Source organism: Cryptomeria japonica, chromosome 7 (assembly GCF_030272615.1).
Source record: "Cryptomeria japonica chromosome 7, Sugi_1.0, whole genome shotgun sequence".
NCBI classification, from domain to species: Eukaryota; Viridiplantae; Streptophyta; class Pinopsida; order Cupressales; family Cupressaceae; genus Cryptomeria; species Cryptomeria japonica.
The window spans coordinates 507555188-507568804 of record NC_081411.1 but is presented as its reverse complement, the minus strand read 5'-3'; the positions used below and the strand labels follow the sequence as shown (position 1 = coordinate 507568804).

The window sequence follows — 13617 nt, the reverse complement described above, 5'->3', positions numbered from 1 at the left end:
AGCAGGTCTTCAACAACCCCTGCCCAATCCTGAACAAAAGTGGGAGGGTATTTCAATGGACTTCATCACAGGTCTCCCAAACGTACAAGGGAAGGATTGCATATTTGTTGTGGTGGACAGATTGACCAAATATTCTCATTTCTTTGCCATTGCCACAGATTACTCAGCGTCACAGGTTGCTGATTTGTTTTTCAGAGAGATATTCAGATTGCATGGTCTTCCGAAGACCATTGTCAGCAATAGGGACAGCAAGTTCATCAACTTGTTTTGGCAGGAGTTGTTTCGGTTGGTAGGGACAGAGCTGACACCGAGTACCAGTTATCACCCTCAGACAGATGGGCAAACGGAAATAGTAAACAAATGGATTGAAGGCTATCTCCGAAACTATGTTTCAGGACAGCAATGTACATGGATCAGATGGTTGTATATGGGTGAATATTGCTACAATACAACATATCATATGACTATTGGGACTTCCCCTTTTAAAGCTCTATATGGATATGAGGCTTTGTCATTTGTGGAATTGGCTTTTGATAATAGCAAGGTACCCCAGGCGAGGGAGACTATACTGGAGTACTAGGATATACTCAAAGCGTTGAAGGATAATATTCTACATGCACAAAACCAGCAAAAAATGTATGCGGACAGCCATAGAGTGGAAAGGGAATTTCAGGTTGGTGATTTAGTATTCCTTCGCCTGCAACCTTACAGACAATCTTCCCTAAGGAGCAGTGGAGCAGAAAAATTGAAACCGAGATTTTATGGACCCTATAAGGTGATTAGAAGGATTGGAGAAGTTGCCTATGAACTTGAGCTTCCCTTAGGTAGTAAGATTCATAATATTTTCCATGTTTCCTGTTTGAAGAAGGTTGTGGGCCAACAGACAGTTGCATCTCCTGAATTACCACCATTAGATGATTCTGGGAAGTTGGTGCTTGTACCTGAAGGCATTGCTGATTGGTGAGAGAGAAAACTCAGACGCAAAGTGATCCGGGAATATCTAATTAAATGGAAGGATTTACCTTTAGAAGATACTTCTTGGGAAGGAGAGGAAATTTTGCAACATCCAAACCTGCGATTGCTTGTGGACCAGCAATCTCGGGAAGGGACGACTGTCATGTCCCTTCTCTAGCCACTGTTATTTTTTCTCCTAATAAGGCTTAAGTATGTTTCTTCTCCATACTTAGCCAATTTTCTGAGTTAGAGAAGTCTTTTGTTTCAATAAGTGGTGAGGTCCGGTTCACTTAAGTGGTTTCCTGATTTTCAGTCATGGCTTGGGGCCAAGATAAATTAGATGTTTTATGACTTCTTCCTACCATGTGGATCAGCGCTGAGGGTTATTATTTTCCCTAATATTATCGCCAAGTTTAGGTTTGAAGGTGGAGCGCATATTTTAGGGTTGAGGGTTATATTGCTACGGTGCAAGAAAGGGAGGTATTCAGCAATCATTATGATTTTATATTATTTTTGGTCTGCCGCCAGAACTCCATGCTAAGGACGCAACCCCTGAGCATCAAGCCTTGGACGCTACCCCAAGCAAACAGTCCCAGTCGCTACATGCATGCTACAACAGTGTAGGTGTGGTTACAGTAGCAGATTTCAGTTTCTGAATTACAATTCGCCATTGCTAAGGGTTTCAGAGGTATTCACTCAGGGAACGCTGATGATGGACAATGAAGGGTTTGAGACCGCCATGGGTCCTCCCCTAGATTATTCTGTCAGCTCTTGGTATTCCTCAATCATCCAATAAGAAATAAATAATATTGTTTTCAATACCTTACTTCTGTTTTAGATAGTTTAGGCATATCTGGTTTATATCCAATAAGAAATCTGTTCCAGAACTGTTTGATCTATCTTGAATGGAATGTTTCAATTTGATAGTATTTTCAACCCAATACCCTAGCTGGGTTATTTCATTGTGCTACACATTGTCTAGATTTGATGCTAAAGGACATTGGGCAGATTGGATGGATCAAAAATGTGGTTGAAAATGCTAAACAAATTACTAAATTTACCTACAACCATACATGGGACCTTTCTTTAACCAAAAAGCACATGAATGACAAGGACCTTGTGCAACCAAGAGTGATATGATTTGCTAGCCACTTCTTCACTTTGCAAAGCATTGTTGCCACAATTCCTTCTCTCAAGCAAATGTTTGTGTTTGATACCTAGATGAAATCTCCATATTCCACAAAAATTGAAGGGAAGAAGATTGCAAAAACAATTTTTGAAGACTTATTCATCAAAAATTCAAAGGAGTTCATCACGATAAGTAACAAACACAAACATAAAATTTATACAAAATTATCTATTTGCTATTTTTTTGGGTTAATTGTGTAATAATTTCAAATTGTTTTCAAATATTTCGATGACACAACCTTTGGTCAATGTTCCTTATTTGGTGGACAGGGACAACATGTCAATGGATTACCATTGTCAGGTCATGGATAAGGCCAATGAGGCCATTTTGCATTACTATGGTGGAAACAAAATAAAATATGAATCACTTAGTGTATCTTTGATTGCAGATGTAAGAACCAACTCCACCAACTGATACACGCCTTGGCCTACTACCTACACCCAAAGTTCTACTTCTTCAACACAATTAAGACTGATAAGGAGATCAGTGCAAGGCTTTTTTTTCATGCTTTAATAAAATGGTATCAAAAATAAGATGTGAGACAAAGTTCTTAATGAGTTGGAGGTTTACAAGAGTGTGAATAGGAGGCTCTTTTCTTTACCTCAATAAATTCAAAGGATGGAAAAACAACAGCCAAGTAAAAAAATAATACTTTCATTTTAACTTACTATTAGAAGTAGAAACTAGAAACTTGAAAGTTTGAACAAGATCTAATATTTTTGCTTAAATTTTTGGCACACCAAATCTTCAAAGGCAAGGCATCTACATTTTGTCCCAGCCTTGTGGTGCTTCTGGGTGTGAACACAATTGGAGCCTATTTGAGAGCATTCACACAAAGAAAAGAAACAGGTTGACCCAGGAGCACCTCAATGATCTTGTATTCGTTCAGTACAACCTTTGCCTTCGAACCAAAAAGGTGGAGTAGTCCTCATTATGCCATTGAGTTAGATGACATCGGTTCTTTTGTTGATTCGACTGATGTCCTGCTTACTGATGAAGAGCTTGCTGAATTGAAGGGAAAAGCATCAGAGTTGGATAAAATGGAGCAAAATGAAGACACTTTTGAGGAAACAATTTGTGATCATTTTGATATTGGCTTCCCAAAAAATTTACACTAGAAGATGGAAGAGGAAGATATAGATTGTATTTGGTTGTTTTTTGACATAAAATCATATGTAAACAGTTATAGTGCCATTATACATTTATTATTTATAAATTTTTTGTATTATGGTGTTTGTTCAACTTTGAAATTTCAAATTTAGAGAGTCATATAACATATGTAATGTTTGAAATATGACAAATTGATAATCAAATTAGACTCTTGTGTTCTCTAAATGCATTAGTTTCTTTTTTGTGTTTGTAATTATGAGCTTCTTTGTTCATTTTGCTAACCTTGCCAAGTCCCTAGTATGAAACAAATTTTTGGGCTGCCAGCCCATGTTTTCAAACTTTGAATTGCAAATGATCATGTCAACAAGTTTTTATATCCTTCCACTAGCTAGGTTAGAAATTAAATCAAATTTGAGAGTAATGCTTTCAAAAAAAAATTCACAAAATAGAGAGGTATTACTTCAATTTGTGCGTAGAAATGTTAGTGTTGAAGATCATTGGTGAATGTATGTGATTGTTGATCTATGCATGTACCTGGCATAAGTCCTTCAAAAAGAATTTGTCCATTTCTCCAGAAAACAAGCTTGGCCTGATCTCTACCATTTCAACTATCCACTACAAAAAAATCAAAACAAATATTTTCAATCCTTTTATTGAGGACAACATATATGTATAATAAATGAAGTACAACTAAAATATAGATTAATTTCAAAGCAAAATCAAGTATATAACTCACCATCAAGTAGATGAACAAAAGTACAGATCATACTCTATAGTATATTCAAAGCAAAAAGTACTTAACTATGCATTGCTTCCTTTTAGCACTAGACAAATGCCTTTAGTATCCTATTGTCTAGGCTTTAGAATCTCAAAGAAAAGCATTTTGATGGAGGTTTTCAAGTAGGATATAACTCAAACAAGTACCGTGGAAAATATAATGAGAAGTGAGGCACTTCCTCCATATATCTTTTCAATTCAATAGGATAATCATTGGAGTATATTTGCATGGTCAAAACCTTGTACCAATTGTGCAAAATGAAATCAATCTAAAATTGCGACTGTTGAAACGACCTAAGATTATCATGGGTACCACATAATTTTTGCCAACACACTAACACACTCAAAATCTAATGCTTAGGAAACAAATGACAAGTACATTTGGAGGCTAAAACTTGTATCATTTTATCACTTGTGACTATCAGCCAAAACAGTGTTTGATTGGATTAATAAGATTTTGAAGCTTCGACGCAATGTTGAGATTATGCTTGTAGGTAGAGGATTCTATGCAGTGATAAGCACAAGGAAAAACGATCAAAACATCATTAAAGCATTCTACGTACTTGTAAGCAATACAAGAAGTGACTAGAAAAGGCCAAAGGCTAGACTAACTATTGGACACAATAATGAAAGAACACATAACACATTTATTGCAACTGGAAGGAAGATTTTGATCAAGTAATCAAAAAGAAGTTGATGGCAGAAATTGTCATGTGGCCCTGTTGATGTGTCTTTTATACACGACCAAACACAGAATAAAATACCTAAAGGTACCTTATCCTCTCTTGAATAAAGCTCCCCGAATGCTAAAGATTTCGCAAAAGGATCAATCGAAGCAACTCCAAGGTTCTGTTATGTAGGTTCTCTACTCGTGGATAAGCACCAGTGGTCGTTGTGTTTGCTGTTTTACAAGGGGCCTTACGTACTTTCTAAGAAAGCTTGTTCTTGTAACTACTTTTCAATGAGGAAACTGAATTCTCCTAATATTAACTGATGTTTCAAAAAAAAGCAAAAGATAAGGGGTTTAAGAAGGCAATGCTAAACTAATCCTAGGAATGACTAAATGAGGATTGGTCTTGATAAAACCCTACCAATTTTAGTATTGCCAAAAGATTACAACTCTACTGGAATTGGTGCGATCTTCTAAGGGGATTCAATGATTTTTGAGTCATCAATGGAATAGATACTATCAATAAGATACATATCAATATCTCCAACAATGATTGAACTCTTAAACAATCTTAATATCTCCAGTTGACCACACAAGGCGTGCTTACAATCAGTAAGGAGCTAGTGGTTTGGACTATGAGTTTTACCAAAGATCAAACACAACATTCGTCCTTCAATCTAATTCTAAAATTTTAGTACTATCTCTACTAAGAGTGATTCAAGAAGATAAACAACCATGAAAATAGCCACAAGGATTGCAATAAAACACCATAACTTCAATATTTCATTGATCTCATAGCAAAATAAAACAACAATTGTTCAACTTTCTTTCTTCACTACTTCTTTCTCTACTGCTAACAATCTTAATCTTTTTCTCTCTTTTTCTCTAATTCTAACTCTAACTCCTTAGAATGAATTGAGTGAGGGCTTATATAGCACTCTCAAATACAATGAACGGCCTGGATCTAAAGAAGATCAAAGGCTAAGATCTTAACACCTAAACCCTAATTAGGGTTTGCCACAAAAATCACCCTAATCAGATAAGCATTATCATTCCATAGCCAATAGAAATTGGCACAAATAACGAGGAAACCTAGCCCAATAGGAATTGAATTGCCACATCATTTCATAACAACTTTTCATCTAGAATTTTGTTCCCTTTTCTATGTTCTTTTTTGGCATATTCAATGAATCTGGACGTAATCCCCTCGATCTCGGCAATGGGAATCTCATGCAGGTTCTTCATCCGCTCTTCCAAGTGAAGGACCTGATCAAAGGCTACAAGAAGGGTCATCTCCCATCCATGCTCTAGTTCTTTTCTTTTCTCGATCAGGAACATAGTAGCATACATCTGATCTCTCTTCTTTTCTGTGATCATGTTCTCCTCTTTGTAAAAAATAATCTTGATCCTATCTTCCAATTCTTGGACATCCACATTTGTTTCGATCTCTATCCTTTTGTCAAGGATTGTGCATAATACATCGAACATCTTATCCTGAATAGGATGGATAGTGCCCTCAACTCGGCTGCATCTACTATTGATGTCCTCGAATAGAACTTCCTTCATTTGGAGTAAAGTTGACCATTGCAAAAGATTATGGGTTCCTCCATTTATTATCTTTTCTTGTGCTAAAACCTGTCTAGATGTCCTTCTTACTACCTGTAATACAAGGATGACAATATCTCTAGTGTGAGTGAAGGCATCTACAATTATCAATAGATTATGAATGATCTTAAGGACTTGGATAGCTCTATGGACTATCTTCATCATTCTTGTTACAAATTCAATGGCTACCTTGTAGGATTCATCAATCCATGAACTCATGAGTTGGGCTAAGTTCTTCATCTTTTCTGCCTCATTTATCAACTCAGGAGGAAGTGCATGCAAGGGTGATACTGCTGGATCCTGTCGCCTTAATGGTTGGTTGAGGTGGCTAAAATAATTCCTCCAAGTGCTAACATCCTTTTCCAGCCTCTTATTCTTTTCCATTTCTTCCTTGAGTTTATCATTAAGTGCTCTCACTGAATCAGTCGCTTCTTCCATAGCCTGCTCAGAGGTAAGTGGACCAAGATCAAATGTTTCTAAATCATAGTCCTCTACCATAATCTCATCCTCATACTTGTCCACTGCTGGTGTGGCTACTTGTATCTTCCTGGATCTTGCATCATCTCTAATTACCTTTGACATCTTTGTAGCCTTTCTCTTTTCGATTTCTTCTTGGGAGTTTCCTATGAGACTTTCCAAATCAAATACTTGTTCTTCCTCTTCAACTACAACTACCCTTGTCGGTCTTTCTTTTAGCCAATCTGGAATGGAAGACTTTATTTCCCTTACCTGTATTTCCTCAGACAGAGGTCTCTCGTCTCTGAAAGGAGATGTTGCTTCATCATCATTCTTTTCTTGTTGTTCATTAGCACCAACCTAGAGAGGAAGAGATTGACTTGATGAGTGCTGAGGTGTTTGTCCTTTGCCTTGTTTATCATTCTGCACCATGGATTCCATAGACTCATCAACTTCATACACTATCTCTCTTTGATCCTCTGCTTGACTTATCTCCTTTTCATGTCTAGAAGAAGTACTCGGTGGACGATCAGGATTCACCTTTTGTTTCTTCTTGGAGGGTTCTCTCTTCTCAGGTCCTCTTTTCTCTTCGACCCCTTGGAATGAGAAGTATTTTCACTCACACTTGCTTCTCCTTCTTTTGTTCTTGCTTCTAGGGTGAATGTCATGGCTATATTCTACTCCTTCAATTTTTGATGTTGCACGTCCACCCATCTGCGAGTGCAATTTAAAACTGAGTCCATCAATGCTCTCAGGTCTACAACTTCTTGCTCACTTATCTTCACTTCTTTATCTTCCTTCTCATAGGATGATTGGAGATATCTACCATTGTCTTGTGCTTGATCGGCTACTCTATAAACTTTACATTTCCTGATAAGATCCAAGGGTAATCTAGAATGCATCTTTCTTTTCACCTCCACATCATCTTGAACATTCATCCAGAAGTCCTCTGCTTGAAACTCATGTTTGTACTTCCTCCCAACTGTCTCTTCCATATGACCATGAGGATCAAAATTCTCTCGAGGCAAAGGATGTGAATGAATACAGAGATAATTCCTTTTCTGCATCTTCGGCTGCTTGAGAATTAGGACACACTTCAATTGAATTTCCCAATAAAATAGGTACGGGAATACCATTTCCATGCTTATGTCTTGATGCTTTAGCATAAGCTGCCAACTGTCTAGTCACTTCGAGTAATATTATTATGTTTGTAGGATACCTTGGCAACATATAGGGAGGTGAAGGACATCCATGGACCCTGATGTAGGTAAATTTTGGAAATTGAATGAACCGTACACCATGTTTCTTCACGAGCTCCTATGCTTCCAGAGACAGTCGATGGTGAATCCCTCCTTGCAATGTCCTAGTGATATACATTGTGAAGGTGTCACTGACTAGCTTGTAGTCATTCTTAGGCAGATGATGCAGTTGAGCATAAGAATCACATGCTCTTATCTCTCCTGTCCCTCTCCCAACAACTCCTCTGTGTGGTAGCCCTGCATACTCAAAACTTCTGACTAAAGAATATATAACATATGAACTCATGTGGAATGACTTAGTAGGAACTAGCCTCCTCAACTGCACATCTAGGTTATTGCTAATAATTCTAGCCCAATTGAATATTCCTTTTCTTTGGACGATTACTTGAATAAAGAACATCCACTTGTCGAAGAAGGAGGCCTGAGAGGCACCTATAACCCGATTGAGCATGGTTATCAAGTCTCTGAATTCCTCTTGGAAATCAATTATGTGTGGCGTATTAGGTATCTTGTTCAAGCGAGGCCTACTCTTGAGTAACCAATTCTTATTGATGAAGTTCAGACAGGTATCAGGATCATCTTTGTAGATAGACCTAGCTCCTTCCAAGCTCTTGTAGATCATATCCCTCGGATCCGGGAGATGAAAAGCTTCACTTATAGCTTCTTCTGAAAGATAGGCTAGGACAGTTCCATCCTCGGCTACGATTGTCCTTGAATGTAAATCATAGTGTCTGGCACATTCGATCATCAGCTCATGACATTTGACTGCGGGAGGGAAGCCTGCGGCCTTGATAATGCCACTCTCAATTATCTTCTTGGCTATGGGTGATGGCTTGCCAATGTAGGGTGCTTCTAGAAACTTCTTCACATTGAAGTTCCCTAAGTTGGTGTCTCCAATATTGCTCCATTTGGACACGATCCTTGTCTCCAAATCGTCATTCTTTTGATCTTCTTTGATGAGAGCCTGTCGGGTAGCAGATCCACTCGCCTTGGGGGTCGCCATTTGCTACCTACAAAAAAAGGCTTAAGTTAGGTTTAAGTGTAGAACCTTAGCTAGGTGACTTGAGACTCCTTAAAAAATTGAAATGATAGAACCTTAAAAATTAAGAATTTCCAAACTTAGCATCTCCTAGAAATTAAACTAGATATTGAAGACCTAACCTTAAGAAAATTTAAAATAGAGACTTGAATCAGATCTTCAGTACCTTATCAAAAAATCAGATTATACACCTTACCTTCGATTTCTAATTATCAACTTGAAAAGATGGATAAAAAAAATGGAGATTTCTGCTGGATTCGCCCTCCTTCCAAGTGGTATTCCAAGGGTTTGAAAAGTCTTTGATCTGCACTTCAGGTTCACCCTTGTTGATTCAGCCCTTAATCAGCCTTTATGGATCAAAAATTTGCCTTCTTATTGCAATCTGCTCTGCTATTTCTGCTCCTAAAATTTGTTTTAGGAAAAACACAAATGAATGAATGATTAAAGCTTCACAAACCTTCTTCCCTTTATATGGCGATTTCTTCATTTCCTCAAGAGGCCGACCTCCAAGAGAAACAAATAAAATTTTTAAAAAAATCATCCTTAAGGTGGCCGACCTAGCCATAAGGCTTTTAAAAAATATAATTGGGCGGAAAAAGGGTGAAATTTTGAATTTTAAGGCTTAAAAAATCAATTTAACTCATTTTACAAGTGTTTAATTAAGGGAGATTTGCATTATTTACCCAAATGAGGTTTGATTAGTAACTTTTGAGAGGGAAAAATGAGTCTTGAATGTGGCTTAATTTGTGAATTTCTTGAAGAGGCATAGACAAGCCTAGGAGATATTGATGTTTCTTTAATGTTTGCCACTTTTCTCCATTTTTATTATGATTCCACCATCTTGACCCTTCTTCTAATGTTATTGCCATTATGAGCTTTGCCTTCAACCAAGGTGAAGAATGAGGATTACTAAGGACTTCGCCCTGGACCCTTTGGAAGGGTCAGGAACGATTTCTATGATTAGGCCCAGATTGTATCACTTCTTCACTCTGAATCGCACCTCAAGGTAAGTATTGCTAGTCTTAGCTCTTCCAAAGCCTAGGGATTCATTTTTTAGCATCCATCATGAGTGAATTAGGTGATCTTGAGAATTTCGCTCTGGACCCTTTGGAGGGGTCAGGAGCGAAATTCTTTCCTTGCTTGTTTTCTCTTACTTAGCTCCATTCTTCTTACTTTGTTCTTCCTCGATTCTCACCTTTGGATCCATCTCTCAACATGACAACATCTGCTTGACCCCCAAAAGGCCTGAAAGGGGAAATTCGCTCAAAATCATGGCCAGGGACAGGACCTATTTACGATTTCGCTCTAGACCCTTTGGAAGGGTCAAGAGCGAAATCCTTGTCCTAGCTTAAAATCTTCATTTTTGGTGACCATAATCCATTCAAGGGCAATCTTAGGGGCCTCTTCAAACTTATCTCACCTTGATCAAGGTTTGCCTTGACACAAATTTAGAAGAAAGAATAGGTTTTAGGATTTTCACTCTGAACCCTTTGGAAGGGTCAGGAGTGAAATCCTTGCTCTTGAGCTCATTTCTTCACTCTTCCACATCAATTCACCTCAAAGGTCAAGGAAACGTTACTCCATTACTATCACGGCCATAAAAACAAAAAATTTGACTTGTTTTGAAGGGGAAATAGGTGTTCTTAGGAATTTCGCTCTGGACCCTTTGGAAGGGTCAGGAGCGAAATTCTAGTTTTGCTTGATTTCCTACCTCTTTCATCCAATCCATCTTCAAAATTTGATCAAATTTTCTCTCCTTTCGCCACATCCAAGTCCATTGCCATCCACTTGGGTCCAAAATCTTCATTTTCAATGCCTTAGGCCAAAATTGAGGGTCAAATGAGGATTTCGCTATGGACCCTTTGGAAGGGTCAGGAGCAAAATCCTAGTTTTGAGCTAATCTTTCACCTCTTTTCTCCTTTTCAGGTCTTGGACACACTTTGTTAGGCTTTATTCCATCATGATCATGCAAATTTGCTCATATAGCTCAAGGTTTTATGAAAAATAAGGTTTTACATGAATTTCGCTCTGGACCCTTTGGAAGGGTCAAGAGCGAAATCCACACTTAGGCCATGATCCTGACTTCATTTTTCACATTTCTTTATTCAAACAAGTGTTTTTACCTTCATTCAAGCCTAGGAATGGGTTAGCTCATACTTTGGGTCAAGGTGGAGTGTCTTGTAGAGGAATTCGTTCTGGACCCTTTGGAAGGGTCAGGAGCGAAATTCCTATTCTTGGCATAATTCTTTACCTTTTATCACCCATCATGCCTTAAATCGCCTCCTGAATCTTCTCTGTCACTAGCTCTATTCAATCGACCCCGACTCGACAGAAGACAAGACTTTGACTCACAAACCAACAACCCTGACCTATCCTGACTTACAACTGTTAAATTATAGTCTCAGTCGTAAACTAAATCTGTTTGTATCAGCGCACATTCTGTTATTTACGATTTAATAAACATTGGAATTTTGTTAGTGTTAACTAACAAATTCACTTTGCAAACGTTAAGGTTGGTTAAAGTTATGAAACGCCGGTGTAGAGGATCGTGGCTCCACACAGGGGTCACGACCCTATGTGGAACCACGTGGTTCCACATAGGATCGTGACCCCTGTGTGGGGGCACGATTCCATGTAGACAATAATATATATATGCCATCCTTCCTATTTAACGGGGTGTTCGATGTGGATAAGAAAAACCAGAAGACACCGGTGACATATATATATACATTTGCCTTCGTACCTACAGAGGCAAATCGATAAGAGACATAATTGATTTTCATTTCTTCGATCTGACTCTAACATATCAGATATTGAAGCCACAACAAATCTGATTGCACAGAAACAATAACAGTCTATTTTACATTTACATGGTATCAGAGCCTAACTACTTAAGATCCGAATAGACTAAAAGCGAAGTTTACATTGCAAATCGAAGATTTCTAAAATGGCGAACACAATCAGCTTCGAGGATAGACTCGAAGGTGCAGCAAATTTTGTGGCTTGGAAAGTCAGAATTATGATAGTATTAAAAGAGAACAAAGTAATCAAATTCATAAAAGAAGACAAGCCCGAACCTGCAGACGATCCTGAGAAAACTGTGTCGAATGAAGGAAATGATAAAGATGTAAAAATCGTGATAGATGCAGTAAGGGATCACATAATACCACTTATATTAAAATATGACAACGCTTATGAAATGTTCAAAACCCTTGAAAGGACGTATGAGATAAACAATCCGAGCAAAACCCTAGCTCTAAAAAGACAATTGAACCACATAAGTATAAATAAAGGTGAAACAATAAACTAATACTTCATGAGGATAGGTTCACTCAGAGATCAACTGCAAAAACTTGATTATCATGTCGAGAAGCAAGAACTATCAATGATTACTCTAGATGGATTACCTGAATCCTGGGAATCATTCAAACAAGGCATAAATGCAAGGGATAAATTTACAGAATTTGATCGACTAAGGGATGACTGCCTCCTTGAAGAGTCAAGGCAAATGAAAGGCGGAAATCACAAAACTAAAGATGAGGACCTCCACATTCTGAATACCGACTCCCGTAAGAAAGGCAAGAAGAGAAACTTCAAGAAGAGAAAATTCCATCATGGGAAAAGCATGCATAAGAAAGACATGTCAAAAAATCCAATGTCATAGATGTGATCAGTACGGACACGTGTCATTTAATTGTCCTAACAAAGTAAAACAGCAGGCATCATTCGCCAAAGTAGAGAGGAACACAAAACTTGAATCTAAGAAATTTGTATTATATTCAACACTATCAAATCAAGCTTCAAACAAGTCTAACACTTGGGTGATAGACAGTGGATCATCAAGACATGTCACCGGATTCAGAGAATTACTAGACTCAATGGAAGAGGGATCAAATGAAAAGGTAACAATAGGGGATGACTTTGCACATCCTGTAAAAGGTGTCGAGACATGTACAATCAGACTGAAGTCTGGAATCTCAATCCAACTCACCGGGGTACTATTTGTACCAGGCATCAAAAGGAACTTAGTCTCTATCTCTGCACTTGAGGATGACGGATATAGAGTCTCATTCATAGAAGGAAAGGTAATGGCATGGCCAAAAACATTCACCTTCAAAAGAGCACAAGTGATTGGTTACAGACAAGGACACCTATATGAATTGTGTAATGAGCCAAATCAAACCTTACTTCATGAAGTCATAGACCAAGCGGAAATTTGGCATAGAAGACTAGGGCACTTACATTTTCCTGCTCTACCCTCTATGGAGAAATTAGTCATAGGACTACCTAAACTAAAGCCAATTCATTCAGATGTTTGTAAAGGATGTGCACTAGGGAAAAACACAAAAAGCTCTTTTCCTTGCAGTTCTAGAAAAACTAAAGAAATACTAGAACTAGTTCACTCTGACTTATGTGGGCCTATGTTTGAACCATCACTAGGAAACGCATTATACTATGTAATCTTTGTAGATGATTTTTCTAAGAAAACTTGGATTTATTTCCTTAAAAGTAAAGAGTCTAAAGATATTCTTAGGAAATTTAAAGAGTTCAAATCTAT

General features: G+C 37.9%; 1 protein-coding gene across 4 annotated transcripts in view; it reads right to left on the bottom strand.

Moving 5' to 3' along the window:
• The window catches only part of LOC131060156 (uncharacterized), a 223472-nt gene that overhangs the window by 169112 nt on the left and 40743 nt on the right, over positions 1-13617 (bottom strand). For all 4 annotated transcript variants that reach the window (XM_059209337.1, XM_057993274.2, XM_057993276.2 and 1 more), the window contains exon 2: positions 3788-3868. In XM_059209337.1, coding sequence (XP_059065320.1) covers positions 3788-3868 — 81 coding nt within the window. The remainder of the gene's footprint in view (positions 1-3787; positions 3869-13617) is intronic.